The 16,236-nt window shown below is 36.1% G+C and overlaps 1 protein-coding gene across 1 annotated transcript; it reads right to left on the minus strand.

Annotated features, from left to right (window-relative positions):
- Positions 1-10,140: 10,140 nt before the first annotated feature.
- Positions 10,141-14,079, minus strand: LOC114537529. Its single transcript, XM_028558577.1, has 2 exons — positions 12,675-14,079; positions 10,141-10,547 (listed from the first exon to the last, which is right to left on the minus strand). Exons 1-2 carry the CDS (start codon positions 13,861-13,863, stop codon positions 10,342-10,344), a joined length of 1,395 nt encoding a protein of 464 aa, XP_028414378.1. The 5' UTR covers positions 13,864-14,079; the 3' UTR covers positions 10,141-10,341.
- Positions 14,080-16,236: the final 2,157 nt, after the last annotated feature.

The following is a 16,236-nucleotide window of genomic DNA, read 5'->3' on the forward strand; positions in this document are numbered from 1 at the left end:
GGCGCCAAAATTATAAGAAAAACCTTGTGTTCCAAATCTTTTTTCTTTTTCTTAAACAATGGAGGCTATGGATAATCTTAAGTAAACTTAAAAACTTGTCTAAAATGTGCAATCACTATATAATTATTTTAAATGTTAGCTAAATGGCGCAAGAATATTTCTATGCATTCCAGTGCAACTTATAATGCTTATAGGATTTGCTCCTGCAAGTACGTACGTTCTGAAGAAAAAACTAACGTATGGAAATAATTATGTAAATTGCCAGAATTTCGTGTACGGCCTAATTTGACAATTTCTTTTTGTCCGTTATCGCGGACTACTCCTCTGCAGCTCTCTCAATCAAAAATTATCCTGTGACTACACCCCCCCACCCCTATGGCATCCTATTTAACAGTTATTCTGCGAACTCGAGTCGTATATGAGCTGATAGGCGACGAAGCATAGCGCCGAGTTGGCTATCGCCATGTACGACGAGAGTGAGCACAATAACTGTTTTATTATATACACAAACTTTGTCGCCCTTTCGGTGCATTTTGGTGTGCTATTATCAACTAAAGCTTGGATTTATATTTCACACAACTCCCCAAATCCTTCGGCCATTTTGTTTACTTTCTCTACTAGACAGATATGAGCTAATATCTGTCTAGTAGCCAACCAATGAAATTGCAGCATACCTCATATCTGGCGCTTGTGTATATAATAAAGCCGTTTATAAGTTACACGAGTATGTTATTACCTTGGATGACAGCAGAATTTTCCTTTGATCCAGCTTTTGAAAAATGCACTGTCGTAGAACAAAGTATTAATGCATAAGCAGCCGCTTGAAATACATCTATGCCAAGAACAAACCAAAGTATCCGTGTGAAAGAAAGAGCAAGAAATGTGAATGAATAAAGAAGCAATCCCAAACATATCGTCTTTAATTCACCAATTTTTCGCATAACATTCCCTGACACGAAAGTTGAAAGACCTATAAACGGTCGTCTTATTAAAGCAGCTCCTCCTATCAATAATGGACTGGCCTGCAAATCATCCAAATACCAAAACTCCCAGGACATTTGAAACGAAGAACAAATACCACCGTAAAATACAACTAAGAACATAAAAACATAGTGAAAATTAAACAAATCAGATTTTAAATCTGCCCAGTTAATAGTTTTAGTCTGATCATACTCGAACTCAAACCACGGTAGAGAGACCATTGAGGATAACGCCATGCCACCAGCAACTATAAATACCAAACTATAACCATAATCCTCAATTCCACACAGTGTTATTCTTGTGCTCCAGGAAAGAAAAGCTACAGCGAAAATTGAAATGGCACCACCAATATGGGCCCACATATAATAAACACCGAAATTGGAACTCTGTTCCTTCAGATATGTCACAACAGCAAGGCTTGCTAATGATGCTATCACGGTGTTAAAGACATGTTAATTGAGCGAGATAAAGTCATTAGAATGAACAGATTACTCGTCCAGGGCACGCTTTGCGACGTCTTTGCAGGTTCCTCAGCTGAAAGGTTAGATCTCGAATTGGTCGCATCTGAGCTTGAATGCACTGAGCCGTTGTCAAATGTTTTGAATATCAAATTATCCGGATCGTGAGATGTTTGGTTGTGGCTGGTAAAACATGTAGGTAATGATACAACCAATGGCAGAAGAGGAAGGATACTAGTCAACGTGACACCAATACCAGCAATTATAGAAAGAGCGTTTCTTGCTCGAAATTTGTCTGCTCCGAGTCCGAGGAGTATAAACGGAACTAAACAATGTTGAACACCCATGAGAGTCGTGAAGCCAATTTGTTTACGACTAAATCCATATTGCTTAAACGAAAGATGACAGAATTCTGCGAACAGTATTACGCTTCCGAAACAATTGAAATAGAACCATTTCAAAACCAGCGATTTGATTGAAAATATCGCCATATAATAATGTTAACAGACTGTTCGTTTACGCCTGAATACCTCGTCAACAGCCAAGTAATTATATTTCTTTGTTCCAACACAAAATTCTTTGCATATCAATGTGGTTAAGGCTCCCCGTTGTAAACCGAAATTAGGATTTACTCTATTTCTTTTTTAACCTAATCTCATATTCAAGATTTAATCGCGTATATGCGATTTACTGAACATGAAGTTATAATACCGTGAAGTTTCGCGCGGTTGCAGATATCAATTTAACTTTAGCTAAATATTATGATTATTTGATTCAAAGCCGGTAGTATTATCTTCGTCCAAGCATAGGCAGCACAATGGCGAATGGTTTTATTTGATTTAAAAATGTACACTTTGATGAAATTCACACATGTCATTTATTTACATGCTAATATACTTAATTCCTGTTACTTACAACGGGCGACTTGCGTGTCAGACAAGGCAATGTAGGTAGCTATTATATAGTATAATATATCCTATAGGATATAATCCTATAGGATATATTATACTACCTAGATTGCCTTGTCAGACACGCAAGTCGCCCGTTGTAAGTAACAGGATTTAAGTATATTAGCATGTAAATAAATGACATATGTGTGAATTTCATCAAAGTGTACATTTTCAAATCAAATAAAACCATTCGCCATTGGGCTGCCTATTTTCCAAGTGACCGACCTCGCATGTACAGTCGGATAAAATGTATCATGAGGTTGCGGTTGAATAAGGTTGCAGGGAGATTTGGACTCAGTAAGGCTGGATTTCCACTTTAATACAGAGACGTTGTTCTCTAGCGAAATATTTGCATATTTTCTTTAGAATTTTAACAGCATAAATAAATTAGTTCAACATGACTGTTCTCAATTCAAAACGGAAGTTCGCTAGAGAACTATTTCTCTGTAAGTGGAAATCAACCGTAATAATAAATAAATACATTGTAAAAGACTTCGAAAATGTATGTTATATTCTTTTTATCGGTTACGTGATATGTGTTATGAAATGTATTTCTGTTTCTTTCGAATTTATTAAAGGCTATAATTATGTAAATGCATGGCTTCGCGATTTTTACTACACCGGTATTAAACGGTCAACCTGTATTAATCGATCACAAGCGAAATCCCTGTGATTGGGTGGCCGCTTAAAGCCCGTTTTTTACTGGGCGAATTTATTCACGCAAACAGATAGGAAGCGACCCGACTTTTGCGCGGCTAATGTTTTCGCAAACCACCTTCATTAACTGTATCCTCGCCAATTTAATTGAACCATGGGCATGATTGAACCAACCAATTTTCTGAGCGATAACTGATTTACTATTACCTATTCGGAATCAAATGTATAGTCAAAGTCCAAGTCAAATGTATAGTCAGGTATATAGTCAAAGTCAAAGTATAGTCAGATATCGTCAAATATAACCAGGGAGCAGCGTGGCAGCGTCTTCAAATTGTTAAGAAGTGATACTTTATTTAGAACAGTTTGCATGTAAGTATCACACTTTAAGATCGTGTTTCCAAAGGTCGGTTCAAAGTTCATTCATAATGTTAATATGTGATTGGTTAGATTGTTATATGATATTCTTTGCATGCTTTTATATATGTTTGGACAGTAGTGTTTTATGTTATTCTATCTTTTACTTTTTTGGAGGTTGCACTTATATAGTTATATTAAAAAAACATGATTACTTAATACGGGATTCGGTATTCGTATTATTACCATAATTTTAATACAAATAACTTCAAAATGTGCATCAAAATAGCATCAAAATGTGGTATAACAACTGCCTAAAATAGACAAAAACACTTTTCGACGTTTCTGCCTGAGGGCGTTTCGTCAATGCCATGCATAGTCAAAGTCAAATGTCAAATGTATAGTAAAACTGTAAAATGTATATAGTCATGCTAGTCAAATGTGTAGTAATGAATACTTAAAAATAAATCAAATGTATAGTAAAATGTATAGTCATGTTAGTCAAATGTTTAGTCATGAATATAGTCAAAAATAAGTCAAATGTATAGTAAAATGTATAGTCATGATAGTCAAATGTTTAGTCATGTATAATGTATATAGTCAAAAATAAGTCAAATGTACAGTCATACATAGCTAGATTTTGGTTGCTGGTTCGTCGAATCGGCAATACTCGTGAATAAAAGCACACGGCTGGATATTGCCTTGGTATATCGTATTAATTAATGACACAACTATCGTGCGCAAACACAATTCGATCTAAATTATGAATATTAAAGATTAATGAATACCCATGCAGTTATAATTCTATGTGCCTTACTTCTGTGCCAATATTCCTGTGTTGAATCACATTAACTTAAACTAAAAATCCCGGTTGGCAAATTCATCTCTCAGTCTTCTGGTAAGCACATACTCGTGCTTGTGTCCGTGCAGAAACTTGATACTATTAGTCTATTAAGTCTTATATCTATCCTACATTAATTGTCGACATCACATGCAATTAGTAATCCATTAACTGTTCATCACAACAGTTGCCTCAAGCAGAAAAGTTATTAGTCTATGCCCCGGCGAAGATATAGTGCATGATCTATTTTTGCATAGCACTCCGTCATTTGGTACATGTAGAGATGACAGGGAGGCTCTCCCCAAGCCCATACAAAGTGTGGAAGAGTGGGCAAGGAAGAAAGGAAGAGCATGCAGTGGCGTAACGTGAACGATAATTGAAGGGGGGGCGGAGGTTATACAAATATTGAGTTCTGTTCGACTGGATTTCTTTAGTTAGTGCTTACAGAAGTAAGCGTAGGCGGCACAACTGAATACATGCATGCAACAACACTCCCCCACAAATTATCGTTCTACAATCTTGGACAAAACTGTTGAGACAATGCCAATTATTCATCAAGTATAAAGTATTGCATTACAAGTGTCGTCTAACTTCTGACTTATTTCTATACAAAAACATGGCCGAAAAACATAGCGCCACCTTGATCCTTCAGGCATAATTATTTCTTAATGTCACCCTGAAAAGAATGCTCGTGAAACAAAAAAGGAGAGATTTAAGGTGGAATTTATAGCTTTTACATTTTAAAAAACGGGCCTTTGTTATCAAACACTTGTTATCCGGCTTAGAGCCCTGTTACACGGTGCAATTTTTCTTGCAAATTGCAATGCAATTCTACTTCGAAAAGATGTAAATGAGTCTTGCATAAAAAAAAGTGCATGAAGTGTAAAAAAGACAAATTTCGTTGTTCCCAAATATACAATGAACAGAAGCGAAAGACCGTAGTCGAGGAGCCGAGATCTTCAGAATGCCGTTTGCAATAGGGAGAGCTGCGCATGCGTGACTATATCCTTATCCTTATATTGTGTTTTCACCCTTTGACCAAAACGTTATTAACTTCTAAATTCGGAACATCACTCTCTGAAAAATCGCGCCATATTTATGAAATTTCAATAGATTTTTGTATGCATATATGTTCGATATTTTACGCCTTTGCGGCGGTTATACAAAACTCTTTGGCTATGATTTCACATTATATAGTTAAATCCCATAGCTAAACTCAGAAATACATAACTCTGATTGGCCAATTCTGTTCAATTCTACAGTTAAAAAAGTTAACTAGTCTTTTATAGCAACAATTAACTATAGCTCCAGAATTGTGCGCAAGCCGAACTGAATTCGCGCAAAAAATATCGGCCTCTATACAACTTTTCTTTCTTGAGGGCTTACCGATGTCTCAAACAAGACGGGCAATATATCCAACGATTTCCTTAAATATCGTGCATGCACGAGCGCCTAGAAGATATTTACCAACACCAATCCTACCAAATCAGAGTATTAATCATCGTTAGTTTCCTTCAGTTTTTCATAGTCATAATCATCTTTTGAAAAATAGATATACAAAGCAAATATGAAAAGGACGAGACAGGTTGTCAAGCTGTAGATAAGTAACGTCATCCGTGTGCCAAGATCATCGAAAAGAGCTCCCATAAGTGAGGCACCAGCGTCGAATCCAAATGCATATATTGTTTCAACGAGACCTAAAACGATAATTGAGATAAATGAAAAAACCCAAGCAAGCGCGACTGACTATTATAATTATTTACTTGCAATAATTTTTTATAATGGTTAGTTGCTGAAATAAAATTACCGGGAAACCTGTTAAAGGTAACATAAAAATATGAAAAAATTGTCATAACAGTACTGAATTTCTGCCCGTCTTAAATCAAGCACCGCAACTGCGATAGGTAAGATAAAAGATGCTTTAATTTCAAATGGTAATTAATGTCCCAAATTTCTGGTTATGTGTAAAATGCACAAAATATAGGCTGCCATGAATAGGGAAAATTGTTAGTATTTTTGGCCTGAATGTGGTAACAATTGATTGCATTTTCTTGCATTGATCAAAAAGTAGCCTGTTACGCAAAAAGTCTATTCCCCATGAAGATTTAATTTATGATATATAAAGTTATCGCAAAATCGAGATAACGAGCGAGCCTAGTATTAAAAGAAATGATTCAAAACAAGGTATCGGTTTTAGGGATGTGCAAAAGTATTGGACACATAGCAAATTTAAGGAAGAAAACAATTCCTGGTGTTCCGATACATGTAAAATATAAATTGCATGGATATAAACTGTCATCTGTAAAGAGATACAGGCTTACAGGGAGTAGGCGTTCGACACATAAATAAGAGCTTAAGTTTCTCTCAAAGAGAACAGTTTTTGAGTATTTACTATACCCAATTTACATATAACAATAAGCGGGACACCTGGAATAGTTTTCTTAAAATTGCTATGTGTCCAATACTCTTTTGAACATCACTGTGTATATCCGTCATTTACTCTTACCAAGGATGACTCCAGAATTTTCTTTGGATCCAACTTTTGAAAAGTGCACCGTCATGGCACAAAAAATTAATCCATACGCAGCCGCTTGGAATATATCTATGCTAATAACAAACCAAGGTATCCGCGTGAAAGAAAGAGCAAGAAATGATAGTGAATAAAGAAGCAATCCCAAACATATCGTCTTTAATTCACCAATTTTTCGTATAAAATTTCCTGACACGAAAGCTGAAAGCCCTAGCAATGGTCGTCTCATTAAAGCAGCTCCCCCCATCAATAATGGACTCGCCTGCAAACCGTCCAAATACCAAAACTCCCAGTAAATTTGAAACGAACAGCACAGGCCAGTGAAAAATAGAACCACGAGCACGAAAATATGGTGAAAATTAAACAAATCAGATTTTAAATCTGCCCAGTTAATAGTTTTAGTCTGATCATACTCGAACTCAAACCACGGTAGAGAGACCATTGAGGATAACGCCATACAACCAGCAACTATAAATACCAAACTATAACCATAATCCTCAATTCCACAGATTTTTATTCTGGTGCTTCAGGAGAGAAAAGCTACTGAGCAAATTGAAACACCTGCACCAACATGGCACCACATATAGTAAGCACCGTAACTTGAACCTCGTTCTTTCAGGTACGTCACGACAGCAAGGCTTCCCAAAGAAACAGCCACGGTTTCAAACATTACGTTGAATGATCTAGCCACAGTAATCAGAATAAAAAGTTTACTTAGCCAGGGCACGCTTTGCGACGTCTTTGAAGCTTGTTCAAATGAGTGTTGAGATGTTATGTTAGTCACATCAGATCTTGAATGCATTGAGCCGTTGTTGAATGTTTTGAATATCAAATTATCCGGATCGTGAGATGTTTGGTTGTGGCTGGTAAAACATGTAGGCAATGATACAACCAAAGGCAGAAGAGGCAGGAGACTAGTCAAAGTGACACCAATGCATGCCATTATAGAAACAGCGTTTCTTGCTCGAAATTTGTCGGCCCCGAGAAGAAAAAGGGAACTAAACAAGGCTGAACGCCCATCAGGGTTGTGAAACCGATTTGTTTAGGACTAAATCCGTATTGCTTGAACGAAAGATGACAGAATTCTGCGAACAATAAAGCGCTACCAGCACAACTGAAGTAAAACCATTTCAGAGCCAGTGATTTGATTGAAAATGTCGCCATAATGTTCAGAGTCAGATGACTCAGATCATAATTATTATGAGCGTTTAGGCGTGAATATGTCTAGAATGTCTACAGACAAGCTTTAGTAATTTTTCTTTCTTTACTCAATGAAACATTCCGCTGAACATTATACGATGTACTCACGGCACAGCATCCTTCTCACGGTACTAGAAAATTTCATTAAATTCAAACGGATAATGAAAATATAGAATTTTTTGCCGAGAACGAAGTCGAGGTTTTATTAAGTGATTCAAAATGTGGACATTCCTGGTATAGCGCTGTAAGCGGGGCGTAACGATACAGCTAATTTGAATTCAATGCAGCGGCCAAAGAAGGCCCGATTGAAACTTTTCGTTTACCAACTCGAATGCAAATGAACTTACAAAGACTTTAGCTCTGAATGAAAAGTCGACGTCTGAAACAGGCTTAACTGAGAAAAAGACTTGAAAATAGTGTTTAAAGTGTCATGCTATGCAAATTTTATGTTATTGTCATTATTCATTTCTTTAGAAATTCATTGTTTTCACTGTCAATGAACACCAAAATATTAACATAGAGTGAACTAAATTGTCGGCCTGGCTACGATGCTTGAATAAATTCATGGTTTACACCAAATTCTTTGCATATGAATGTGGTATACTCCCCGTGGCCGTTGTAAACCGAAATTTCTGACCTGTGTAAAAGTAGATTAAGTCTTGGATAGGTTTATAGTTGATTAGGATTTACTCTATATTTTAACCTCAAATCAGATTTAAGATTTAACACGTATCTAAGGTTTACTAAACATGAAAATAATTATTATGATACCGCGTGAAATTTCGCGTACCAGGAAAAATCGCGGTTACTTGATATGTGTAATTTAGTTATATTAAAGGCTACATACAATGTCGCGATTCCTTCAAGACCTGCATTAAACGGTCAACCTGTATTAAAAGCGAAGATAAAAAGTAGGAAGAGATAAGTACTTATGCGCAGCGAATTTTTTCGCAAACCACCTCCATTAACTGTACTCTCGCCAATATAAAAACAACCAAGCCAGTCAAGCTGGCTGAGCTGACTCAAATGAGTCGATAACTGATTTACTATTATTCGGGATCAAATGTATAGTCAAAGTCCAAGCAGGGGGCACACATTAATGAAAATAATGAGGGGGGGGGGTTGCCTTGTGTTCTGGGACCGACTTTTGTATAGAGTTCGTGCTCGATCACATTCATAGTTGGAGGGGTGCAGTGATCGAGGCCGATATCCGACAGTGCCTGAGATCCAACCGCTATATAGGGGGGTCCGGGGGCATTCTCCCCCAAGAATTTTTTGAAGTTTGAGTCCGCTAATGGAATTTCCTGCGTTCTCAGCAACGAATATTACTCTGCACTCCCATTTATAGAAAAATTATACGGAAAAATAAAAAATCGATAATTACCGTTCAAAATTAAATACTACGTTTGATATGAAACCGTTGACGAGTAGTTATATAATTATGTTATTCAACCTTTTGAGATATTTACATACAAGACGAACGATTAACCGCATGAATATTAATTGTTCATTCCATTTTATATAAAGTCAGATAGATTATCATTGACCTTTCAGACATACAAGATCTATAGCTTTCGAAGATCCCGACTCTTAGTATTAAAATTGGGCTTCGAGCATTCTCTTATTCCCAAATCTGCTGCCCGCGCATACCTTCGAACCAAGATGCATTTACTAGTATGAATTCTCGTTCGAGATATCTTTTTGCATGCGAATTAAAACGCCCAAAGATCGAACGGTGCGCCAGTGCAAGTTCGCCCAACTGCCCAAGTACCTCTGTCGACAAGGCAAGCGACCCTTCGCTCGATTATGTCTCGAACGTCTACAGACAAGCTTTAGTAATTTTTCTTTCTTTATAACTGAATAAAACACTCCGCTCAAAATTATACATTATACCAAATCAAATGCAAATTACACTTTCTTATGAATAATAATAAAGAAGATATGCAAATATTTCGCTCTGCGAACAATTTCTCTGTAAATGGAAAGCCAGCCTTGAAGGTCAACACAGACCAGACGCGATGCCGGAACGCGACGCGAATTTTCTGGTTTCAGAAGCATATAAATTAAATTCTGGAACAAAATTTAGAATCTACGGACGCCAGAGCAGTCAAAATACAATTGTCGTTACGTAAAGAAATTAAAAAATCTTGGAAAAATCGCTCCCAAATAGCGTGCTGTCTGTCTGGGTCTTGAGGCTGTTTACCATTACATTTAATTCGCCCGCGCCGGCGAAACGGCCTTTGAAAATCTACGCATTCGACCGTTATGGGCCTAAATAACAAAGTGTGTTTCACTCACGCGGACGAAACCGACGCATGCAATGTTAATTAATGTTAACTTAATGTCAAGATTATTAATAGCGAAGATTGATTAATCATCGGTTGTTTGCTTCAGTTTTTCATAACCATGAACATGTTTTGAAAAATAGATGTGAAAAACAAATAAAAAAAGGACGAGACAGGTTGTCAAGCTGTAGATAAGTAACGTCATCCGTGTGCCAAGATCATCGAAAAGAACTCCCATAAGTGTCAAAGCACCAGCGTCAAATCCAATGGCAAAATTTATTTCAACGAGACCTAAAACGATAGAAAATGTCTCAAGCTCAATTTTAACAGTCGGAATTAAAACACCATTTTTATTCAGTAGCGTAGCAAGCCTGACGATTTTTCCCGCTATGCTAATATTTTGGTCTCCATTGACTGTGAAAACAATAATTTTTTAGAGAAATGAATAATTTTCATAACTCCAAATTTACATAGCGGGACAAAATCGTAAGACTGGCTACGCCACTGATTTGACCTAAATATATATACAATAGACCAATTGCGAAACTTAGTAACCGCGCCTTCGCTCAACATGGAAACGAGGCTTATTATGCAAAAAACAATATTTGGATTTTTTGCACTACAAAGCTATTCGCCGAGTTATATGCCGTTTTTCGCCTTTGTTTTACATATTTTTCGATTCCTTTCAGCTTGGTTTCATCGTTGTTATCATAGTTTACAGATTAGGAAGTTTTGCCTTTCAATTAAGGCGTTTTTGTGGTGTTTTCATTAATCTTTTCGGCTGCTTTCGTCGGGGAAATATAGAAAAGGCCGACACAAACTGAGGTAAAAATTTAGTTTTTCCAAACTATTTCGTCTCAAGTTTTGAAAATGTATTTCATTTTTTCCCTCTTATTTGTGCAAAATTTGGCGATATATATTTGGTGCAAAATCTATGTTTTTTATGTCAAAAATTATTGAAAAGTCACGATCGAACAAACCACCATGTTCACATTTCTCATCTAAAATATTTTTATACCAATTTCATCGATCGATAAGATGTAATTTGACAGCAATTTTACAGCTCAGCAAAAAAAATAGTAGAAATCTGTTGACAGAAACTATAAGAGATAAAATAAGCAACGGAGTTTTATGTTTATTTTCCCTGTGTATATAGACTACAGTACATGTGATGTGATGCCGACTGAAAAGCAAAACAACTCTTCAACTTGGCACACATGCATGACATGGATAGTAAAATACTTATAACCAAGACATAATATCATTGTCTATTTTGAATTGCCATTTGAATATTCCTTTTCCCGCAATAACATACTATAAAGGTAGCCACAATGCGAGCTGCAGCGTTTTTTAAGATACACCTTTACATGATGGCAAAGCCGAAAGCGAAAAATATTTAAACTGGAGTTCGCAAGTGTTTTTCCGTTTACGATGGTGAACGGAATCCTTTCCTTTTCAAGTATTCCTGGTTCACCCTTATTAAACATCTATTGCATGGTAGTAGATAGAAAGAATAGTGTTTTGTACTAACACAAATGCAGAATTCAGATGCAAACTCAGATGCATTCGAATTCGACTTTTATAAAATTCGACCTTCAGGCCAGCATGCAAGCTATGCATCGTCTGTACTTTATTAAAACGAAAATAAACAAAAACATTCAGTCAGTTACTTTTGACCATTTTAACAGTATTACTGTGGTATAAAGAAAAAAAATACAGTGATATTTGTGAATAAATTTGAATAAATGAAGCCATTTCAGTCATCAGGTTTGAAAATTATATAATCTGACTGTCACTTTTCAATAATTTTTGACATAAAAAAACATAGATTTTGCACCAAATATATATCGCCAAATTTTGCACAAATAAGAGGGAGAAAAATGAAATGCATTTTCAAAACTTGATACGAAATAGTTTGGAAAAACCAAAGTTTTACCTGAGTTTGTGTCGGCCTTTTCCATACTTCCCCGACGAAAGCAGCCGAAAAGATTAATGAAAACACCACAAAAACGCCTTAATTGAAGGGCAAAACTTCTTAACCTGTAAACTATGATAACAACGATGAAACCAAGCTGAAAGGAATCGAAAAATATGTAAAACAAAGGCGAAAAACGGCATATAACTCGGCGAATAGCTTTGTACTGCAAAAAAATACAAATATTGTTTTTTGCATAATAAGCCTCGTTTCCATGTTGCACGAAGGCGCGGTTACAAAGTTTCGCAATTGGTCTATCGTCAACTGACTGTAGAGTGCTTTGCGCTAGATATTTATAGCAGCCATGATGGAGCATAATTTTATTTTCATTCAATAGCAATCGTTGTAATAATGATATGATCAATAATAACATAATCTCCCAAAACATAATATTGGCACAAATTGTGGGTAACTCAAAATTTTTAAACATTAATGGTTTTTACCCAGGATGAATCCGGAATTTTCTTTGGATCCTGCTTTTGAAAAGTGCACCGTCATAGAACACAGAATTAATCCATAAGCAGCCGCTTGGAATATATCTATGCCAATAACAAACCAAGGTATCCGTGTGAAAGAAAGAGCAAGAAATGACAGTGAATAAAGAAGCAATCCCAAAGATACCGTCTTTAATTCACCAATTTTTCGTATAAAATTTCCTGACACGAAAGCTGAAAGCGCTAGTAATGGCCGTCTTATTAAAGCAGCTCCCCCCATCAATAATGGACTGGCCTGCAACCCATCCAAATACCAAAACTCCCAGTAAATTTGAAACGAGCAACATAAGCCGGCGTAAAATATTATCAGGAACATGAAAACATAATGAAAATTAAACAAATGAGATTTTAAATCTGCCCAGTTGATGGTTTTAGTCTGATCATACTCGAACTCAAACCACGGTAGAGAAACCATTGAGAATAACGCCATGCAAGCAGCAACTATAAATGCCAAACTATAACCATAATCCTCAATCCCGCAGACTGTTATTCTGGTGCTCCAGGAGAGAAAAGCTACTGTGAAAATTGAAACAGCACCACCAATATTGTACCACATAAAATAAGCGCCGTAATTAGAGCTTCGTTCCTTCAGATAAGTTACAACAGCAAGGTTTCCTAAAGAAGCGGCAACGGTGTCAAACATGACGTTAAGTGATCTGGACACAGTCATCAGAATAAAAAGTTTACTTAACCACGGTACGCTTTGTGCCATTTTTGAAGCCTCTTCAATTGAATTTTGAGGTGATGAATTAGTCATATTTGATCCTGAATGCATTGAACCGTTGTTAAATATTACAAACCCTGAATCAAAGCGATAACGAGAAATTTGATTCCGTTCGGTAAAGCACGTTGGTAATGATACAACCAATGGCAGAAGAGGCATAAAACCAGTCAGAGTAACACCAATAATTGCCATGAAAGAAACAGCCTTTCTTGCACGAAATTTGTCGGCGAGGAGGAGAATAAACAAAACCAAAAAGTGCTGACCACCCATGAGAGTTGTGAAGCCAATTTGTTTAGGACTAAATCCAAGTTGCTTGAACCAAAGATGACAAAATTCTGCGTACAAAGATACGCTTCCGACACAACTGAAATAAAACCATTTCAAAGCCAGCGATTTGATAGAAAACATCTCCATCACTGATATAATGTGAGTGCAAATATTGGCAACAGTGTTCGTTTACGCGTGAACGCTTTACAAATAGTCAAGATTAAGTCTAATTATGCATGCTTCTTTGTTTGCAACATTCCACTGATTTAATGGTTGTTAGTAGGCTCTGTTTTCACGGTACCTGATCCGCTTGCAACAAAATCTTTGTAATGTCGTGATTATCACAATATCTTTGTAATGTGGTGAATGCATGGGGAGGGGTTGGATATTCTTATATTCATATATTCATATGTTCAGTTCTGCCCGGCGGATTTCATAGCTTACAATAGAAATCCGTCGGGCAGAACTGAACATTTGAATATTCAACTCATTATCGTTCTAGTTACGCCACTGGAGCCGGTTGTATCAAGCCCGTTTAGCTTAAACGGTGGATAAGTAAAAATTAAATAACACTCAAATCTCTTGAATTCAATGAGTCAACTTGAATATTATGCACTGAATATATGTAGTTGTAAACAGCATTTTTGTATCAAGGTAAAAAAATAATTAGTTCGCTTGTGGAATTAAACGACAGACTTGCAGTATTTTGAACTTATCCACCGTTTAAACTAAATGGGCTTGATACAATCAACCACTGGACAGCACAATTCTGCAACTTTAACAGTGTATAAAGTTAGTTATCTCTTTATACAAATATCCCTAGAATTATTCACGAAAGTGAAACATTATTCCGGGCGCTCTCGTCCCAGGGGAAGAAGGATTGCATAGCCAGCGTTTACTGATCAGTTCCAACCTGCATTTTATCCATGGCAGTTTTGTTCTCCTTCATATAGTTTAAGTTAGACAATACAAATTGCAAATCACTTGCGAGGCACGCAGAAATCAGCCCAATATACCTCATCGGAACACTCAAAAGACCTTCTGCTAAATGACGTAACAGGCGGTGACACCCGCAAGGAATTCTGGTCTTCGTAGTCACGGTGGGAAATTTTGAATTTTTCACCGTGACTGCTAAAACCTAAATTCCCTGCATGCAGGCGGGGTTGTGCTTGTCCCTATTCTTATGTGTGTCTAGTGTTCGTAATTATGGTAAGGGTATACATTTTATATAACACTTTTTTACTCAATATCACTTACCTAGATTTTAGTTTATCTGATTTCATCAGTAGTGGACCCCTTAAAACTACTCTTAAATAAATAAGAATGATCGTGAACAATAGACCTTGTGCATAACTATGTAACAACCCGTGACGCCTGCAGGGATATGTCGCAGCTCTCGGAAGCTTTTGTCCAACTTGGATAATGCTTTTCTAATATGCTTTCTAAAGAACGAACCTATGCTATTCGATTGAAACAGAAATGTATTGTAAAGTTCAGTAAATGAAAATCAGCTTAAGTCAGGAGCTGCGACACTACCCACGACGCCTAAAACGTTAAAATTGCTTTAAGGTAGTCTAGCTATTATACATGAAAAAAGTTTTTTTTATTTTGAATAACATAAAAATATATTCATGACATAATATTACAAGCCAAATTGCTCTGAGTGAAAAAAAGGCTTGTAAGAATCTTCAATCACTATAGTTACCCAGAGCAAACATATTCAATGTTGGAAAGTAACGATTATTTTGAACACGATAACAAACTAGGTTTTAACGCTAGAATTATATAGTTTTACATATAGTTCTAAATATTTTCACCACGGAGCTCAACCTTTCAGTATTAAACGTTTTATAGCCTATAAATAATATAGAACTTCTACGATCTATCTTAAATAAACAGTCCCTATTTTACTCCGACTGAATGGAATACAACACTTTTAGGTTCACGTCCGAGCCAATTGTCTTTAAAGTCAATCATGAAAATTTTATCAAATTAGCTTTATTACTTTTTGAGTTGTCGTGAATGAGAATTAGTTTGCTAAGAAAAGCGACGAAAAACGTTTTGCACATGCATTCATAAATTATAGAGAATGATACAATAGAACAATAAAACAATAGAATAAGCCAACAGACCCCTTTTCTTAGCTCAGAGTTAAAACCCTAATTAGTAAAACTTTTTGTTTAATTCTCGCGTTTTTTATATATTTTTTTGAAAAAAATTTTAAGGATCGATTACGGAAACATTTAAGTTTGCATCCCTGGAAATTTTTAAAACAGGATAAATGAGTTTAGTCAAAGTTAACTTTTATTATTACTTTATGACTTTCTTTCGAGAAAGACTTTGCATATATTTATGTATAGATCACAGAGAACAAATGAACAATACAAGTAAACAATGAAACAATAGACTGATAGAAAACTCTATAAGTTCAACGGTAAAACAGTAATAACTAAAGTTTTTATTTCATTCTCGCGTTATTTATATATTTTTCAGAGAAAATATTCAGTAAGATCAGTTACT

Source organism: Dendronephthya gigantea, unplaced genomic scaffold (genome assembly GCF_004324835.1).
Source record: "Dendronephthya gigantea isolate DGI-Jeju-01 unplaced genomic scaffold, DenGig_1.0 000159F, whole genome shotgun sequence".
NCBI lineage: Eukaryota > Metazoa > Cnidaria > Anthozoa > Malacalcyonacea > Nephtheidae > Dendronephthya > Dendronephthya gigantea.